Source organism: Tauraco erythrolophus, chromosome 17, assembly GCF_009769465.1.
Source record: "Tauraco erythrolophus isolate bTauEry1 chromosome 17, bTauEry1.pri, whole genome shotgun sequence".
NCBI classification, from domain to species: Eukaryota; Metazoa; Chordata; class Aves; order Musophagiformes; family Musophagidae; genus Tauraco; species Tauraco erythrolophus.
In genome coordinates this window covers 3,928,875-3,948,355 of record NC_141481.1, presented here as the reverse complement: position 1 = coordinate 3,948,355, position 19,481 = coordinate 3,928,875, and the positions used below count along the sequence as shown (strand labels likewise).

General features: G+C 37.0%; 1 protein-coding gene across 4 annotated transcripts in view; it reads right to left on the bottom strand.

Annotated features, from left to right (window-relative positions):
- Window positions 1-5,101: 5,101 nt before the first annotated feature.
- PARN (poly(A)-specific ribonuclease) overlaps window positions 5,102-19,481 on the bottom strand; it is a 61,733-nt gene continuing 47,353 nt past the window's right edge. For all 4 annotated transcript variants that reach the window (XM_086622095.1, XM_086622096.1, XM_086622097.1 and 1 more), the window contains 3 exons: window positions 15,610-15,799; window positions 8,716-8,906; window positions 5,102-6,021 (listed from right to left, as the gene is read on the bottom strand). In XM_086622095.1, the coding sequence (XP_086478221.1) occupies window positions 5,969-6,021; window positions 8,716-8,906; window positions 15,610-15,799 (434 nt within the window). In that variant the 3' untranslated portion in view covers window positions 5,102-5,968. The remainder of the gene's footprint in view (window positions 6,022-8,715; window positions 8,907-15,609; window positions 15,800-19,481) is intronic.

Sequence of the window (19,481 nt, the reverse complement as noted above, 5' to 3'; positions counted from 1 at the left end):
CAAATATTCCTCCTTGCCTAATTGCAAATAAACATTATAAATGATTATTAAGATGCTATAAGTACTTTAGAACACCTTAGAGTTGCACCCTCTAAGAGACTGAAGAATTTACTTCAATTAAGAAACCTGATTAAAGTGCTGAAAGTAGCGATCTGTTTTAGGAGAATGGAATATTAAACATTTCAAGCAACACCTCATTTACCTTCTGAAGTTTACCCATAACAAAACTTCCCATTAACTTCTTCACAGACTAATCATTTAGTACCACCATAACCATTCCTTAATCTGTTTTAGCAACAACAATTACTTAAAAAACCCAGGCTAGTATGGTACCATCTAGCAGAAAGTGTGATTAGTCTACATGCAAGGGACGCCAGTAACATTAAGGTGAAATTCTCTGGTAAATCATCTTGTTAAAACACTGCATTATTAGTTGAAAACAACATACTTATCACAGGACCAGACAATTGAGCAATTGTATTGTTACTATAATACAGTTCTACGGTATTGTAGTAAGAAATTTGTATCAATTACTGGTAGCTTCTCAGCAGAACATTAAAAATACAGTAACTGAAACTAAATCCGGCATATGAGAGAATTAAAACTGAAGGTTGAAGTGTGGACTTTTTCCAAACAAAATGGAGGGCCAATTTTAAATTATGGTGGAATTGTTAGCAAACTTATATCAGTTATTTATTGCAATTGCAGCAAGCAAATTCCCCTAACGCAAGAATTTTAAATGACAGACTTACAGACATGCATACTGCACATGCTCGGAGCAGAATTATTTTTGAAGAGTGAGCAGCAGCCCACAAAGTCATCTAGCTCCCAACTTACAAAAAAAAAAAAGAAAAAACAAAAAACAAAAAAATATAACTGACTATATGCATGAACTAAACATGTTCAGTCTTCCTTGAACACTCTAAGCTTAAAATCACATTTGAAAAAGGTTAAGATATTCAAGGTAAAAGTTAAAATATATATATACGTACACATGTATGAACACTTACACTCATTACTGAGAGAAAATTATTCACAGGCTTTAGAATCAAACAAAATAGTCATTCTTATCACGGTAACAGTGAAAAGTTTTTTAAAGCTTATATAAGGAATTGTTAACTTCAAAGGCTGAATTTGAAGTAATCAGGTTTAACACAATTGTACTTTCAGTCATTTGATGGGTTGTAAACAGATCATAAGTTAGGATGCAACTGGCTTGGCAACAGCCACCACCTCCAGGTTTTCATGTTCAACCGCATACTAATACCAACCACGTCATATTGGGGCACTCTGGTAATAAACCAGAAAATTGCTTTCAAGCACTTGCAGACTATCAACTGCTCATGTACAAATACAACTATCAGGCATTTTTAAGAAATTTACATAAAGGCACGGAAATTTAGCTTTTCACAGTTTGGCTGAATGTTTCCTGTACTGCATTTACGAATAGGTGTGTTCCATATGAGCCCGTCTTGAGCTGGGGCTGACCGGTGATCTGCTACAGTGCTCATGGAAGCACATGGCTGCCGATAATTATTCTGCTGGAAAAAAACATTTTCATGCATACCCGTCAAAGCAAAATGAACACCTTAAGTATGAGTATATTGACCCTATAAATTCCATCCTAACCCACAATCTATTGCTTCTCATTCAGTGAAACTGCAGCAGTATTTCTGTAAAGTGCATGCACAGAGAACGTTAGTTTAGTGTAAGCTTAAAGCTACAACAGTACAATACAGACAAGTAAGTGTTTATTCATTTACTAAATGTACTGTGGAGTAACTGAGGAATCTTCAACATATACATCTGGTCAGCTGGCAATAGTCTAAACACTTCGGAAGCCAAGAACTTTTGATTATCAGGAATCTTCTTGTGTGTGCTCTGAAGCTCAATTGTAGAGGACGGTTTTGTCTGCATTATGTTTGCCATGATTTAAAGACAGAGAACACATCCAGGGTACCAGACGTTTTCTGGGCACCATGACAGAACTCAAAGGTTTAAATAAAGAAAGAAAGGGTTATAAAACATAGTTGTTTTTTTCCCAGAATTGCCAGAAATTTTAGCTTTCTACCTCTTTTGGTTTCTCTACTGGATGGATAGTTAAATTTAGTCCTCCATCTAGATCACCTGAAGCCTTCAGCTTTTTGCTCCAAACCGTATGCTCAAAACTGAGACCAAGAACAGGCTGTTGCACTCCCAGCAATCTTAATTTCACTTGGGATAGCTCCTTCTCCCTTAGTCTTCATTGTCTCTTACCTGTCCCCATTCAAATCCAGGCTACACAGACACTCACTGTCTTCCCTTTTACTCTACACTACACAGTTACCTTTCTCTCCATATTTCCTGCCTACCAGCAGCTTCCTGTACTCTGTGCTGTCAATCCTGTGCATCCTGACACAAGTTAATACATCTCACCTATAAACGCTTGAGATGGATTTGAGAATTATCCCTTCAAATACAGTTTTAACTTGCTTTCAAATGCAAACAATGAAGCGCCCAATCGCTGTCAGTAAACACTCCAAGTCAAGTTTCAGTTCCAGCCAAATAAACCACTCTCACTCCTCAGGGAGGCGGGATTTCAGCACACCCACCTCACCTGCCTGCTGAGACAGCCTTCCCCCGCGTCTCCACACCATCTCTTCCTATCGCCTCATGTTCAGGCCTACACTCCCAGGCTCTCGTCTGTTCTCCTCAGTGCTGCTCACAAAATCCCCTCATTTTCTCAAGGAAACTCCTCATTTTCTTTAACCCCTACTTCCAGCACTTCCCTCTGCTGTTGCTTCCAACCAACATCCTGCTCAGCATCTCCCCTGCTCCGCTCGCAGCCCCTCTCAGCCAGCGGTGAGGCACGGGCCGCCCCCGCCCTCACCACACGGAGCTGAGGAATCCCTCCCTCCCCGCGACTGAGGGCGGGCTGACGCCCGCGGGGTTGCGGGCTTACACGGCTGGGAGGCAGAAAGAACAACCCCCAAGTGGCTGCAGCCCCCGGCCCCCCACGCCTCCGCCTCAGCCCGGCCCCGGCCCGCTCCGCTGGGGGCAGCGGCGTCGCCGCCTCCCGCCCGGCGCGGAGGGAGGGGATGGCCGCGCCGCCGCGCCCGCCCCTCTCCGCCCGCCCAGCCCCAGGGGGCACACGGGGGCCGCCGCGCCGGGGCTTGTCGGGCCCGACCGGGCGCAGTTGCGCAGGCACCGAAACAGACGCAGCCGCTGCTCCTCCGAATAAATACAAAGCAAAACCGGAACAGATCTGTGGGTTTGCCCATCGTCCCCTGGGGGGTGAAGGGAATGAAGGGGAAAAGAGGAAAAAAAAAAAAAAGTAATTCAATCAAAGTATTACACAGATGCACCTGACTTTTCAGCAGGGCAAAACATAGCCTCCCAGCAACTTCCCAGCTATCCCAGCCCCATAACGGAGCAGCTGGACTGATGCCTCTGGAGCCAGCAGTGCACAGAAGCCAGGACTCCCCATAGCCATGGCAATAGAGATGACAGCTTGGTTTTTCAAAAACAAATGCTGCAAAGATCTAAGTTCTATGCACGTATTTCAGATGTACACTAGGAAACGAATGTGGATTTAATTTAAGAAGCTACATTCTTTCCCTTCCAGCATTAATGATTTAATTTAAAACGAAGGGAAGTGTACCATCCCCACGGAATAATGAGGTCTGATGCAGTATCAATGGGGTGAGCTCCTACTTAGGACACCACCTGTCACTGACTCCCAACTGTTCTTCACCCAAACTTAGTTTTAGAAATACAGCTCTGCATCCAGTCACATTATATTAGCTTATCTAGGTGTTAACTGGTAAAATCAAACACATATAAGGACTAGAAAATGGAAGAGCACTATTTTCTTAAGAGATATTAATTACAGGTGAAGATAAATAACATCCTGCTCCTCAAAATGACAATTTCAGAGGGGAGGAGGATATCTGTTAACCTCTATAGTTTAGAGAAGGATATATATAGCCTACTCTGAAGAAAGAATATTTTAAGGGATTGTATTGTAACATAATTAAGACTTGTATTTTCCCTGCAGGTATGTAAGTGTTGCTGTTTGAGAGCGAAATCAGTACCATAAAGATCCTAATGGCCTCAGGGTAAAGACTCCAGATGGATTATCCGCAACAGCCCAGGCCTCTACAGCTCTTACGCAGACTTCCTTGACTCTTAACCTATACTTCTGACAATCTCTTTAAATGCTTTTGTGTCCTTTTCACATCGTGACTTTAAGCTCCTTCCCAAATCATGTTATGCCAGCTCTTTACAACATGTAGTTAATAACACCCCCACCACCATTTGGCTAGAACACCATGTAAGTTACCTGAATCATCTCCAGAAGAGCTGAATATTTCATTCACATTTCCTTTAAGTGTTGCATATATTCTAAGAACTAAATTTGCAGTTTCTTTGTGGGCTTGGATACTCAAGATAAAAGTGATTTAAGTATTTACTCCTAAGGTCATGAGTCTCAGAAAAGAAAAGTCTCTGGATCCTTGAGAGCAGAAGAGTTCAGTTAGTAATTTCCCCTTGCATCACTAATAACACTGTCTTCTTTCCCACACTTGAGTGTGAGAATGTGATGATATGGCTGCTATGAAAAAAGAAACAACTTAATTATATTACTTCTAGTAGTATTCCAAGGTTAGAAATAAAACATTTCACATTTAATGTCTTTAAATTACTTTCCTCTTTGGAATGCAGTTCAAGATTGTTCTCTCAATCATTTAAAAATCTCACAAATTTTGACGTACCTTCAAACACCTTATTGCATTGTTGAAATGAACAGTGGTTCTCACTCTAATGTAAATGCAATCCAATGAAGCCTTCTTAATATTCCACTCTTCCACAGCAATGGTTTTGAACTCACTGATTTGTAGAACTCTCTTCCCCCGCTCCAAGTGAAATGTATTGCCATTTAAATCTTATGACAACAGATTATGGTTGGTTACGGTTACATTTCACAAATATCTTGAAAGTAGTCCATGGACCAAAAGGATCTACTAATCATAGGCTGACAAAAAAAAAGTTACATTATGAAGAAAAAACAAGCATTCAATAAAAACATTTCAGAAGCTAATAAATAAAACCAAACCAGTTCCTAAGAAAATGTCTTTAATTTTCATTTTATGGAAATACATATTTTGTTTTTATTTCCATGATACAAAAATGTTAAATATCAAACATTTTCTGAAATCTACCAATGCAGATCTTTTTTTCAACAAATAAAGGGCCGGTGCAGTTATCGGGTTTGTCACAGATACCAAAAAACATTTTTACAAAAACCCCACAAGCTGGGGAAGGAGGAGGGAAACATCAGGAGTTAAGAGTGAAAACAGCAATAGATGTGAAAACAAAGAAAAACTAACTCCCACCAGGAAATTAGTGTTTGAGAAACTTATAAGTTACAGTTTTTTGAAAAGATAAGGTACATGTACATTTGGTATTTAGATGAATACTGGCTGCACAGGGAGTGAGGGGGGTAGAGAATTTCCAGATAAAGTACCTGGTAGAAAGCAATATGTGCAACTGCAGTTCTACCTGTTCCAAGAATGCTGACAGCATGCTGATATTGCCTGAAAAAATAGCTAAAGAAAGGAGATTTGTGGTAACTCCCCCCAAGCACAGGAAACAGCCTAGCACAAAGTCATCGAGTGCCAGTTCTTTTTGTACATTTCATAGCCAGCATGCCAAAGTAGGTGACCAAAATACATTTAGTCTTGCTTCTTAAGTCTAACATCATTTACGACAGCAAGGATTTCACATGATCAACAACGAATCGTGTACTAGTTAATATCCACACAAGTAAAATTGACAGTGATTGTTCAATGAACAGTTTAAAATAATTAAACTGATTTTCGGGACACATACTGCTTTGTTAACACCACTTTATTTAAATAAAGTATGGCTTCTGAGAGGTGTATGCTTGCAACTGCTTTCAACCAATTCCACTTGTTAAGGCAGTTGTTTCCTACCATGTTTCCGGGACTTCAAAAATTCCAGTGGAACTACTTGTGAGGCTTCCTAAAAGACAGTTATGGAACAATATGTAAGGACTTCAATATGCAAACACTGAAAGGAATAAAAATTAAATCAAGAATCTTTTGATTCTTTCGGAGCATACAAAGACGTATCTTCTCCTCTAGAGTGAGGCTCATTACTGGTAAGTCAATATTTACGAAGGGAAACCAAGAGACTGTTTATGAGTAGGCAAAAAAAAAAAGGATAAAAAGTTCATGTCAAGTTTCTTACTCAAATGGTAAATATTACATTGTGCAATTAATCAGTATTGCTAATCCAAGTAATTTTGTCTTTGCAATAACTAGGATGATAAAGACAAATAATACTATCTTCCCAAATGTACTTGCAGTTATTCTTAAGGCAGTTAAGACAGTGGAGAATATTTCCAGCTCAAATTAATTGGAGAAGAAAGATGAATTGCACTAATACTGATAATGTATATTTCCATAACGCTAGAAAGAGCATGAATTTCAGACTTGGAATTAAAGCAGACAGTCTTGTCATTTTGCAGATGATTGCACAGCCCCATTGCCCTATTGAACTACACAAAGAAAGCAATTTCCAAGCTCAGCTTTTGAATCGGCTAACAAAGATTTTACTCTACCAAACCAGAAGAAAGGATGCTTGGTATACAATACCACTTTCTGCATAAAAGTAGCTAGAGAAGATACTGAAATGAAGTTTTAACTATTAATATTCGAATATACCTCAACATAGGCAGTGCTCCAGATGACCAATAATTAAAGATGACCTAATTTTTTAAGATCGTAATTTCTTGCAGAAAAGAGTTAAGACTAACAAAAGCTGAAATAGAATCAACAACAAACAGATGAATAAAAATAAAATCTTTTGAGGTTTAAATTCATGTGACCTAAGGTTATTTAATCACCTTTTTTTTTTTTGGACAGGTTGCAATAACTCACAAAACATAGCAAAAATATTAGGTGAAACAGTCATCTAGATTGTCACCTGCCTGTGTTCAGTCAGACATACAGTTAAAAGTACTTTGGCTAAAAAATATGTATGTACTAAAGTCCACAAAATACCTCTTACATCAACCCTAGGTGAAAAGTCTTCAACCAAGTAAAGAACAGTAAAGGCTATCTAGGGTTACAAACACCACACAGAACATTGCATATACTAATGTATACATCAAAACAGTTTTTAGAAGAAAGAAAAAAGATTATTTGGGTTTATAATTTATATTAACACTATTGACTTTTCAAGAATTACACTGTGAGTTCTGAACAAGATTAAAAAAAAGAAAATTTATAAAATACATAACAGAAGAAAGAAAAAACAATTGTCATTTGGGCAAATCCACAATTTGACACTTTTACAAGAAAAAAAAAAAAGTCTTCTACTTTTCAAAATCTGCATCTCCTGAAAGTACGATTTCTCAAGCTTCAAGAACTAGCAGCCCATGAAATGTGAATGATCTGCTCACAGTTCAGTAAGCTTTTCAAATAAGCAAAGGCTTACTCAGAGCATATGGTAGACTGCAAAAACCGTTAAGGGTGACTGCGATCCACCCGTCCAAAATGTTTGGAAGGAATTTTAAATACACTCACTTTTCATCACTGTCTTGCCAAGTATTATCAGAAGAAAAAAAACCACAGTTAAGTGACTCATAAATGCAAAGCATCCAGAAAGCTAAAGGGCCTTCCTAAGTTTAAGAGCCCAGTAGATCAGCACCTGTCTGGCAGCCTACTCCTCCACTGAGTTGCCTCAGAAAGTCAACCTGTTGTCAGGAAATGTTCTAGAGAGGAAAGGGTGTCAGCAGAGTTGCACCCTAGTTATTTATACCAGGGGATATAAAACAACAGTCTGACTGAGTCAAACTGCACTCAACCTAAAACAGCATTTTGGCAAGCAGTGTGCCAGGAGTGGTGAGGGGCAGACAGGTGGACTGTCAAAGTTTTGGCGTAATTGTAGATGTACATAATATTCTGACCAGACTGAGAAATGTACTTTTCTCAACTTACAGAAATATCTTATCTCACAAGCAACTGTAAATAAGGGATGTTAGTGTGATATTATAGATTTAGATTAGACATTAGGAGAAATTTGGTGAGGCACTGGCACAGGTTGCCCAGAGAAGCTGTGGCTGCCCCATCCCTGGAAGTGTTCCAGGCCAGGTTGGATGGGGCTTTGGGCAACCTGGTGTAGTGGAGGGTGTCCCTGCCCACGGCAGGGGGGTTGGAACTAGATGATCTTTGAGGTCCCTTCCAAACCTAACCATTCCATGATTCTATGATTATTGGGATATACAGTCTTCAGGCACTGATTAGAAGGGCACATATATTAGCTTTCAGAGCAGCAGTTAGGTTTATTAAAAGGAAACTCATTTGCAAGCAAGAGGGGTTGTCTAATGGCACACATCTGGCAGGTCAAGCTATGTGCATTCAATTATGCTATAACTTCATCCAGTCAAGCTTAAGGGAAAATGTCTACATGAAGTTAACCTAACATTTCATGATAAAAGTATTGGATTAACAGGGAAATCTACTCTAGAATCCTACTTCCAGAATTCCATCATTGTAGGATGCAATCTTCAGTTTAAATAACTTAATGCAAAATTACAGACAACAGTGACTTATTGCATTACGTTCATAAAAGTTCAGAAAATTTAAGATATTCAGGTCTAGGGTAGTTCCAAACAGAACAGAAAACCACGCGTGAGAACATTGTGCTTACCTGCTGGAACTTTTTCTATCTTGATCTTTCTGAACTTTTTGGTTCTCTTCTGACCATCTGGAAGGGACTCTGCACAGGAGTCTGTCTGATATTCTGGATCTTGTCCTTCTTCCTCTTCCATATCATCAGAACCAGTTTCTTCCTGAATAGGACTCATGCTTCTCTTTCCCACTGTGCTGGTACCTGTAAAACTGAAATGTAGAAGATACATGCTTATGAACAAGTCAAGAATAAATATTACATAGGTACTATTTGTTGCACACCTATTAAATGCTTACAAAGGTAGTCAACTGTAGTAAATGGCGTACCATGAAATGACATTACCTGGAAGATATGCCTTAACTATACAGTTCCATCAATTTGGTATCTAATCCAATGTTATGTAGATGATGGTATTAATTCTTTCTATAGATGTCTCAGGTTTATCTGCTATTCTGAGGAGATCACTCAAATGTAATTAAAACTGTTCACTATCCCTGCTTAATTTTAATTTTTATTCTCCTACTTATGAAAGCTCTTGTAAAGAATTCTCAATACACACTACATTATATATGGGTGTTAAGCCCCAAATACACATCTTGATAATGAAGGATTCTACATGCTAACTTCATCCTCTCTCCTGGAACTATATGCAGGTTTAAAAGCATTTCTATTATATAAACATAGAGAAAACCATCGAGCTCCATACAATAAATTTTAAATCAGGCCTCAAAGTGAAGAGTCCTACCATCCAATGGGCTGGTAAAATAAAAAGCACAAAAAATTGCACACTCATTTCATAAGCAGTGTTTGAATGAAGGCTGACTAATACAGTATGAAGATGAACTTAGAGCTCCATTTCATTCAGCATACACTGAAATAACATTGCATAGATTTTCATTCAACTGGAATGTTGTTAATTTTCCTTGATTATCCTAATAAAATCAAATTAGCATGAGTATAGGAAAGAATGCATTAGCAAAGGGGCTCATTATAAAAATAGTTCCCATTACAAACTTCTAGGTAACTGAATATCAGCTACTGAAATGTCTATTTTAATGCTCTTTTAGAACAACCAATTAAAAAAAAAGGTAGTTTTAGACTTACAAACCTTTAGTTTCATTAAGAACTACAAAAAATGTCTGTATGCATCTAAGTCCTATTCTTTTATTTAAATAAAAATTAATATCGAGTTACAGAACAAAGCTTTACAAGCTATTTTATTTTTTGTTTCCAATTAATAATAGCAAGGAATTATGGTGTTTCAAGGAGGTTTCAGCCGAAGAACTGGTAAATTTGGCTGTATAGTTTTGCTTTGAAATGGAATTTCTTCAGCTAAACATTTTGCAATTTAAAACAGACTCTTTCTGGAATGTCCAAAAGCAATAAACAAACATGAAACATATGAAAACGCCTCATGCTCTTACTTCCACTTTAGGGGCACAAACACCATTTACTTTGATGAATATCTGGCTTTTCCTCCAGACATTCACACACAGGTGGCCTTCTTGCACAATCTCTTAAAAATCATCATTTCAAGTCACACCACAAGAAAAAGATGCAAGCCAAAATGCTGGATAGAACTGTTTATCCTACAGACACACTTAAATATTGTAAAACAGGTGAAAACTAGGTTTGGAAACAAAAAGGTCTAATGAAGAAAGAACATTTAGAAAATGAAAAACTACTATATATTTTTTTAAAACATTGTTTAGAAAAGTTTGTAAGACTTCTGCTTTTAAGAAAAATATTCTGGAAAATACATAAGAAAGAAAAACTCAGGAACCGTAAACTACGATCCCAGGATTTCTTAGACATATTACGAGTACTTGGCTCTTAGAAAGGAACTTGCACTCACTGTAGGAAGAAGTTCCCTTTTTGAAAGGTCTTATGGCTGAATTTAATTATTTAAACTTAGACTCTTGAGAAGTTATTGCAAATAAAGGGAAACAATTTCTTGACCTTCAGTGTATGTTCAGCTGTGTACCAAAGTACAAAATAAAAATTTATTTTAGGCATTATGTTGTTCCTGCAGATACCTTAAAGGGGGAAAAAAAAACCCAAGGCAGAACAAAATCCAAAATATATTTTATAAATCAAGAACTGTTGACTTCTTGCTTTCTCCCCAAATACTAATTTTATTCTACATTCATTTACTGAGTGCATGGATTCTAGATGGCAAGGGGTTGATTTTTTTGCGTCTTATTCTTCTTTGACCTAAAATAAGATTCAAGGACTACAGCAACATTATTTATTCACTTAGCAATAGCAGCAAATCAGTATGGTTGTATATACAAGTCACAACACTACTCAGAGCAAAGTTCAGCTTTCTGATTATACCAGCTATTTTGCAACATGGCCATATTTCTGTCTCAATTTCCTTACTCTGTTGAGAAACAACTAAATAAAGTTGAAGAACCAGACAAACCAATAGCTATCAGCAATTGTCCAATTCAGCTATACTTTAGGATCCTCAACTGTTTGGATACCTGAACCATTTAGAGACAGAGATTTACATAATCCATTAACAAAGGTAGCACTTAGGTTTCAAAAAATATCTTTAAATAGGTTCTGAAATTTCTTTTATATATTGCAATAGAGATTGTTCTCATTTTTAAAATAAAATTACTAGCCAAGTTTGGTGTTTTACGGTTTGTGTCTTTTTTTGTGGGTTTTTGTGGCTGTGGTTTTGGGTTGGTTTTTTTGGGTGGGAGGAGGAGGCGCAGGGTGGGAAAGCCCAAACCAAACCACCACAAGGAAAGCCTATCATACCTTGCCAGCTGGCAGATCTACTCAGTGAACACAAGACAGCTTTCACATTAGTCAGAGACGACGGTAGGTGGGGTTCCGAGGCTCTGCAGTGACGGCAGTTTCCACTAGTCTCTCTTCCCCAACCTCTCCCTTCTGTTCACCAATTTTAATGCCAGCCACAGGCAAACCTGATGAGGATTAATGCCACTGGAGGAAGGTGGTAGAAACAGAAAATCTAGATTTTATTGTCAATTTCTAATCCTGATCCACAAAGAATACCGTATTTTTGTTAGATTCCAGCATGTTAGTACTAAACACAATTTGATGAATTAACAGGATGTGGGGGACTTCTATATCACTCTACTGCCAGAAAGAGCATGGACTCCACCTGATTAAACTGCCCATGAACGTTGTAATGTCATTTCAGCTACTAAATAGCAGCAATCCAACTAGTACTGTGGTAATTGGAAGAATTAGCAAGGCAAAAGGTGGGAAAACAATTATGATGATGTAGCATTTAACATTTTCTGGTTTGAAAAAACACGTCCTACTTTTTAAAAGACCACTTCCATCACAACAGAAGATCTTGAATTGGCCTGGATATATACAGACCTTCAACTTCAAGTAAATTTCATTTAAATGAAAACATAAACCCTGTGTTCTCTTGCCACTTTGCACAACATTGAGGAGAGAAGTAGTTACTGACTCATCATAAAACCCAGTTATTTCAGTTAAGAGCAGATGAAATCTCCCAAAATGACACTAGAATACTGGAATACTCATAATTTGCTTGGAATATTTATTATCCATTTCTTTAATGACTCAGACTTTCTCAATTCTTATCCTTATTTATTAATAAACCTCTATAAACATTCATTGCTGTAAAAAAATTGAATCATCAGCAGAAATACATGAAAATTTGAAAAATGAGATAAACTATCTTCAGCACAATAAAGGCATTCAAGGAAGTGGTGCTGCAAACAGCACTCTGACTTGACAGAAGATGCAGCACTCTTGGTTTTAGCTAGAAAATTTCTAAGCCAAAATGACATTTCACTGTTCTGTACTTCATACTAGTATAAGTCTTTTGCCATTGGCCTTATTTTCTTTTACTCATTCCCAGATGATGGTTAGAAAAATTAGAATAAGTAACTACAAGTAGAGCAGGATATCTAGTTTTTACATAGAATTTTGATTTTTCGTCCTATGGTTTAACACCATTTTGCTATGGAAAGCATCTTAAATCCATGCATTTAACAGTCATGGCAGAGCTGGCAGGCAGTTATTTGCCAAGCACGACATAGCTGGTACTGTATAATCCACAAGAGACCATGACCCATCCGTTCCGAAAGTGTGTTCTGAATAGCCAACGGCTTTGGAGAAGGAGATCTTATTAACTACTTGAAGTTTTGTCAAATGCATCAGTTTTTCCTATGCTTCTCCATCTGACATCAATAATCAGGCATAATTCCATTAAAATAAATTTTGATATCTAACAGTAGTAATAAGCTATATGCATGTGATATATGTTAATTGTAAGTGATTTCACCTTGTGACTGCTTTTAATACTATTATACTATATTTTCTGAAGAGCATTTCCTCTATAATATGGGACTACAGGGTTTTTTAGTAGGATAGGAATTAAAGAACCTTTGTTACATACTTATCAACCTGTCAATTTAAGACAAAAGTTCTTTACAAGAAATACCCAACAACTTCATTACTGACTGAAAAAAGCAGCCAGGATATATTGTCATTATAGAGGGGAACAGCTATTCTGCAGCTGTGCTCCCTGGCAGAAACTGATGAAGCAAGCTTATTAAATAATAAATAAATAAAGGATGTAGTAACATGAAGCTGTTATAAGAGTTCAGCTGCTAGATACATCACAGTATGGAGTGCTCAACTATATTTGATTCAAATTAATCTGGACAAATACAGATATACATGCGCACATGTATATATATTTGTCCTGATTGCTTTACAGAAACATTTGTTACATTTGTTATAATTTGTATATTTGTTTAATAATAAATGAAACATAAATAAATATTTTTGAGATATAGTTGTCCAGAAACAAAAGGAAAACGTTCATCTCGAGTGAACTGAAAGATCACAAGGTTTGCAGTTCCATGTTATACCTAACCAGACTACCCTTAAGAGGACACATTTACAGTAGCTGACAAGAGAACACAATCTAACTAGTAACAAATAAAATTAAAATTAAGAGAGCCATTTAAAAGACCTGCATGAAAGGGAATTTGGGACAGAACCAATTAACTTTATTAATGGATTAATGAGAGAACAAAAAATTCATGTAACCGATGACAAAAGTTTTATCAACACAATAAAGGCTGCTCTCCAAGGCTATCAAAGCATTGATCATCTAAAACCAAGGCTGCTTCTTGTGGAATTTTACATCACTAGAAAAAATAGATTAAAATTTTTCAAGGAGATTAAGTGCTTAGGCACACAACTCATTGTGATATATCGTAATTTTAAAGAAAGAATTCACTGAAAATTTTATTCAGCAATTTTCCAAATTATATATTTGTGGTGGTCCTCAAACTTCCCTGCAAGACAATAACAAATCAGCTTTCCACATTTACTGTTTTCCAAAGTATATGTTAAAAGAACAAGTTGTCTATGGTTCAAACCATAAGCTGTCACTGTTATCATCTGTCTAGAATCTGAGAGATACCCAAAACCCAACATTCATTGAGGAGAAATACTTCCTCTAGTAGAAATAAAACTAGGACTTAGTATTTCTTTGCAGTAGACTCAAGATGTGGTAAGTATTTTCAGACTATTTAATACAGACTTAATTATAGACCTGAACCTTAGCCACATGTATACTAGTGCCAGGACAATCTTTAGAGCTCCTCATCTCTTCACAGCAAGTTTTCCCAAGTACAATAGCTCAATTAAAGTAAGTTCATTTGATATGGATTTTATTACCAGGTTCCTCCATATGGTTTTTAGGGATCAAACATGTCTCTAGCACATTTAGGATTCCCACCATGACAAAAGCCATGAAAATTTGAAAGCTAGCCAAAATACACACCTGCATTTAATTCTGCAAAGTAGGCAAACCATAAGCTCAAGTAAGTGAGAAGAATGGAACAAGTTTAGTTTATTTGTTAGATGACAGATAACATTACAGGAAGATACAATGAGAGCTAGAACTTAACACAGCATTCCCAAGAAAGATAAAGCAGAAAGACAACGCAGAAAGACCTCGGTGTTTGATTTATAACCATCTCACTTGGTCTAACCAGAAAAAGAAAAAAAACAAACCACAAAAAAACCCTAAGGCACCACCTTACAGAAATGTCACTTATGCACTCCACTAAAACTTATTTTTATATACAATTGATAGAATCAGGGGTGGGGGGGAGAAAGAATGGCAATAACTTGATAGGTTAATTATATATTAACACTGAAAGACCCTTCCCATTCACAGCTACACAGATGACTGAGAAAGAAGCCTCCTCTTACCATCATATCCAAAAATCTGTCATTAATACAAGAGGGTAAAAATGGAACAAGAAATACACATAGCAAGATACTGTACCAGAATCAAAATCAGCATCTCCCGTCTTAATTTTGTCCTTCAATAATGAACTAAAACCCTTTTCAAATTTTACTCCAAAAACTTAAAACCATGCAAGTATCATCATTTGCCTTCCTTTTTCCGAAGCATAAAGACAATTTCATCAAGACTGCTCAAGATGGTATACCCTTCTCTGTGGCAGTATTATCGTCATGGAAATTCATGCAGAAACCAAGACAGCTTTTACAAGGGTGCAAGACAACAGCTAGGTTTCCAGATGACACAAGCCATTCAGAGGTGTCAAACTAATAAAGAAAATAATTTTTTATTTTGGTTATAAGAAACAGTCCTGCTACATCAAGCTCAGAAGCTGTGATTTGACCTGACCTCAAGATCCCAATATTTTAAAAATGTATCTAATCACGTCTGTGACCAAATTCCCTCTGCTCCTATAGTCTTGTGACAGCTGATGTACCACTACTATTTATACTGCGAAGAAACATGTACAGGAAAATAAGTCACCTGTTGGTTAAGAACTACCTGAAAATTGCTAGACTTCTAATAAAAATGCAATAAAAGTACACAAGTTGGCAATGCAGTAGAAGTCTCACCTGTTAACACAGTAGTATCGACTCTGGGAAACGTAAGGTGTGCATTGAGTTTTTAACCGCTTTCTCTCCATCTCCTTCCAACTATCTTCTGTACATTTCCTCTTTGCCTGTTTTTCTTCGTGTTTTTTCTCAACATATTCTGCGTATGTCTGGATCCTATAACTTTCAGCATACCTGCTGGTGTTTACAGCTATGGGGAAGAAGAGTGATGTTATATACAAAACACTGTTAAATGACAGCATGCCCTCTCCTGAAATAAGTTATTTCAAAAAGCAGAAGGCAGTGAACTATTTGTTCTGTTCATATAAATGACTTCTAGTTCCATTGTTAGCGATTAAAAAGAAAAGAAAATGCCATAGTTTCCTAAATTCACATGATATGTTTGAATTGGATACTCAAAACTCTTCTCAGAGTCAGACTTCATACAAAAAGAGTTAAATCTACTTAAGACTTCTAAATTAGAAACCATCAATTCTTCAGTCATAACCCTCTTCCAGATTGCTTGTTGGCAAGAAAAGATTTCCTGGATTTTTTCCCTTTTAGTCTCATTACTTAACCCAGCAGGTTTATTTTGCAAGTCTGCCAGGAAAAGACGACATTTGCAAAGCCTTTGCCAAAACTCTGTTTGATTGCTGTGAAACATAAGCTTATTTGAGCTACATTTTTGGTTGCACAAGATATCCGTGGAAGCGGCACTATACTAATATCCAGCTGTTCCATCCTTGTATCTTTCTAATGTTTGGTCTCCATTTAACTAAAAAAGACTTTCAGTTCAAGGTAATTACATTTCTGTCAATGTAAAATTAGAATCACTTCAAAAATACAGAAAAAACTTGCACTGCCTTCACTCAGCAACCAACATTCCTTCAAGTCCCAGCATCTTCACAGCTCTCAGTCTTTAGTCTGCAAGCCAAGCTCTGGCCTAAAGCCATCACTATAACAGATGAATCAGCAAATTAAACTGACTGTCAACTGGTGTCCTCTGCTGTTTTCAGCCTAACTCACTGAAAGGAAGTATTGTAAAGCAACCAGTAAACCAGTTAAAATAAAATAAATAATAATAAAAAAAAACAAACACAAAACCCAAACCAAACAAACAAAAAAACAGATTGTTTTTCATATACTTGGCCTGTGCATTTTAAAATACAAAAATTGTAGTAGAGACCAAAATCCTGATTTTATTCTCTATTTCCAATCTTTTTGTAGAAATTTCAGATGTATGTCCAACTTTCTGATTCCAGTTGAGCATTGTCATCTTGAATACAGGTATTCTGTATTACCTCTAGCCCAAGCACTAGAAATAGCATGCTCCAACATCACAGTTCAGAAAAGGTGAGGAAGATGGGTGGATCTATTTTTTTTTTCTCTTTCAGAATAGATCGTGTATTCTGCATATTGGCTATGCCACTGTGAAATGAATTACCTATAATACCAGTCATGGAATATATATGCTGCTGCTAAGTCTTTCAAACGTACATGAAACTGGGCAACAGCTTTGTATATTTAATTTTAATCCCAAGAATAGATACCAGAAATTATGATTAATATCCTCATGAGACTGTTGCACTAAGCAAAGAGATGTTATGCATACCTCCTTTCACATCCCTCATATTTGTTTTGAACTGTGAAGTTACAGGATCTGTTTGTAAGAATTAGGAGTATATTTATTGCCCATGAAGTTATGGTGCAGGCATCATGAATGAATTAATAATGCTCACTGGAGCTGCTACATGCCAGCCGACATTCCTCAGGGTAAAATTTGTTTAGTTAAACTCAATCATGTTTTGACTTGCTAAAATCAAGCACACAGTTACCATGGATCATCTGATAGTGATTTGTTAAAACACAATAATCATTTCACATTATTTGTTTTGCTATAAACTAAGAGCCAAAGTTATGGCTCTTCCATTCAATTCCCTGACAAACCCAGCCTGTTATTTAAAGGGGGTGGAGAAATCATTCTTATGCAACCTAAAGATAATTTTAAAATAAATCTGTGTAAAAGTCAATATTTTTGAAGATAGACAACTCTGCTTTCTTGAAATAAAGCCTGTATTTTATAGCAACCCATTCATATTATACATACACACACAAATATAAGCACGTACATGCATATGTGTGCATATATATTTAATATAAAAAGTTATATGCTGAATATGTTGTTTCATGCATTGAACAACTGAAATGAAGACATATGGAGAAGTCTAAGGAGCCACACAGATAAATTAATCTTGCATGGTCTTGAACGGAAGAGCAGCTCCCTGTAAAAGTTTAAAATACCTTTTCTCTTGATGCTTTTTTCATAGATTCATAGATTTCTAGGTTGGAAAAGACCTTAGAGATCATCGAGTCCAACCATCCCTAATCCCCATTAAACCATATCCTCAAGTAGCTCATCCACCCTATTCTTAAACACATCCAGGGATGGGGACTCAACCACCTCCCTGGGCAGCTTATTCCAGTGGCTGACAACCCTTTCAGAGAAGAAATACTTCCTAACATCCAACCTGAATCTCCCCTGACTAAGCTTATGCCCATTTCCTCTTGTTCTATCACCCATCACTAATGTAAAGAGCCCTTCCCCTAACTCCCCACCATCTTTTCTCAAGTATTTATAGGCCGTAATCAGGTCTCCCCTCAGCCTCCTCTTCTCCAGGCTAAACAGCCCCAACTCCCTCAGCCGCTCCTCATAAGTTTTATTTTCCAGCCCCTTGACCAGTTTAGTTGCTTTTGATGAGTGCTGTCTATATTGCCAAACAAAGCAAATACATTACAAATATAAATATAAATAAATGAAAATACAATTGCTCTACATCAACAATAGAAGCAATGCATTGCTAGAATGCTTTGTGAATTCTAAACAAAATAGAGAATGCAGGGGGTTTATTTACTTATTTATTTAAATCAAGAGAGAAGACAAATCTTTCTGTGAGAAACCACACGGCTGCATTTCATTGCACTAGTTGCAGCCGTAAAGTTAAGTTTCTGTCTTATGGTAGAATAATAGTAGTTGTACATTATTTTAGGAAAAGCATTTCTAGAGGACGGCATCTTCCCCAGTTACTAGGCACGCTGTTAAACAGGCTGGCTGACACTGAGTGATCCAAGAGTAATGTGTACAAAGATAGTCTTTCACCAAGTCTTTGCTCTCATGCAGAGCAAAATCCTGACAGATGGCCACTAACAATATTAAGTCTCTTAATAAATAGACAAATATGTAAGTGAACTGTGTAGGTAAAAAACCCACAATATGTAAATAAAATAAATACACAGAACTACACAGATTAAGGCTGCAACACTAATCACTCAAGTTTATGAAATACTAAAAATTCACCCGTGAAGCCTCAAAGTGACCTCTGTACAGATGCTACATTAATCTGATCATGGTCTACTTAAAACATGGGACTGCTGCCTCAGTCGCATCCGTAGTGTTCAATTAGTGAGTAGCTAATTCAGTATTTTGTTTTATTCTCATTACTCATTGTATGGTTCCACAGCCTTATTTATTGACTTCTAGGGCTATTCATACTGCATTTAAAAAAATCAGAAGTTTGCATGTGCACTTTTTTCATCATGGCATTGTCCAGTGTGTCAAAGTAAAGCTCAGGAGCTGAAGCAGCAGTGCTAGGTGCAGCAGTAAAAACTCAGCATCTCAAATTTAAGGGTATCTTTTAAATTAATCTAAATGGAACTAAGTTGTCCACTATACAGGGCATTCAGTCAGGGTTGGATTCCTACACATCAAATGTATTAACATATTCCCAGAGAAGCCATAAATCCAAAAGAAACAGTACGTGATCACGTGGTCATGGACTTTTATTAATGCATAAGCATAATTCACCTACATTATGTTAAACATTAGTGAAATGGGC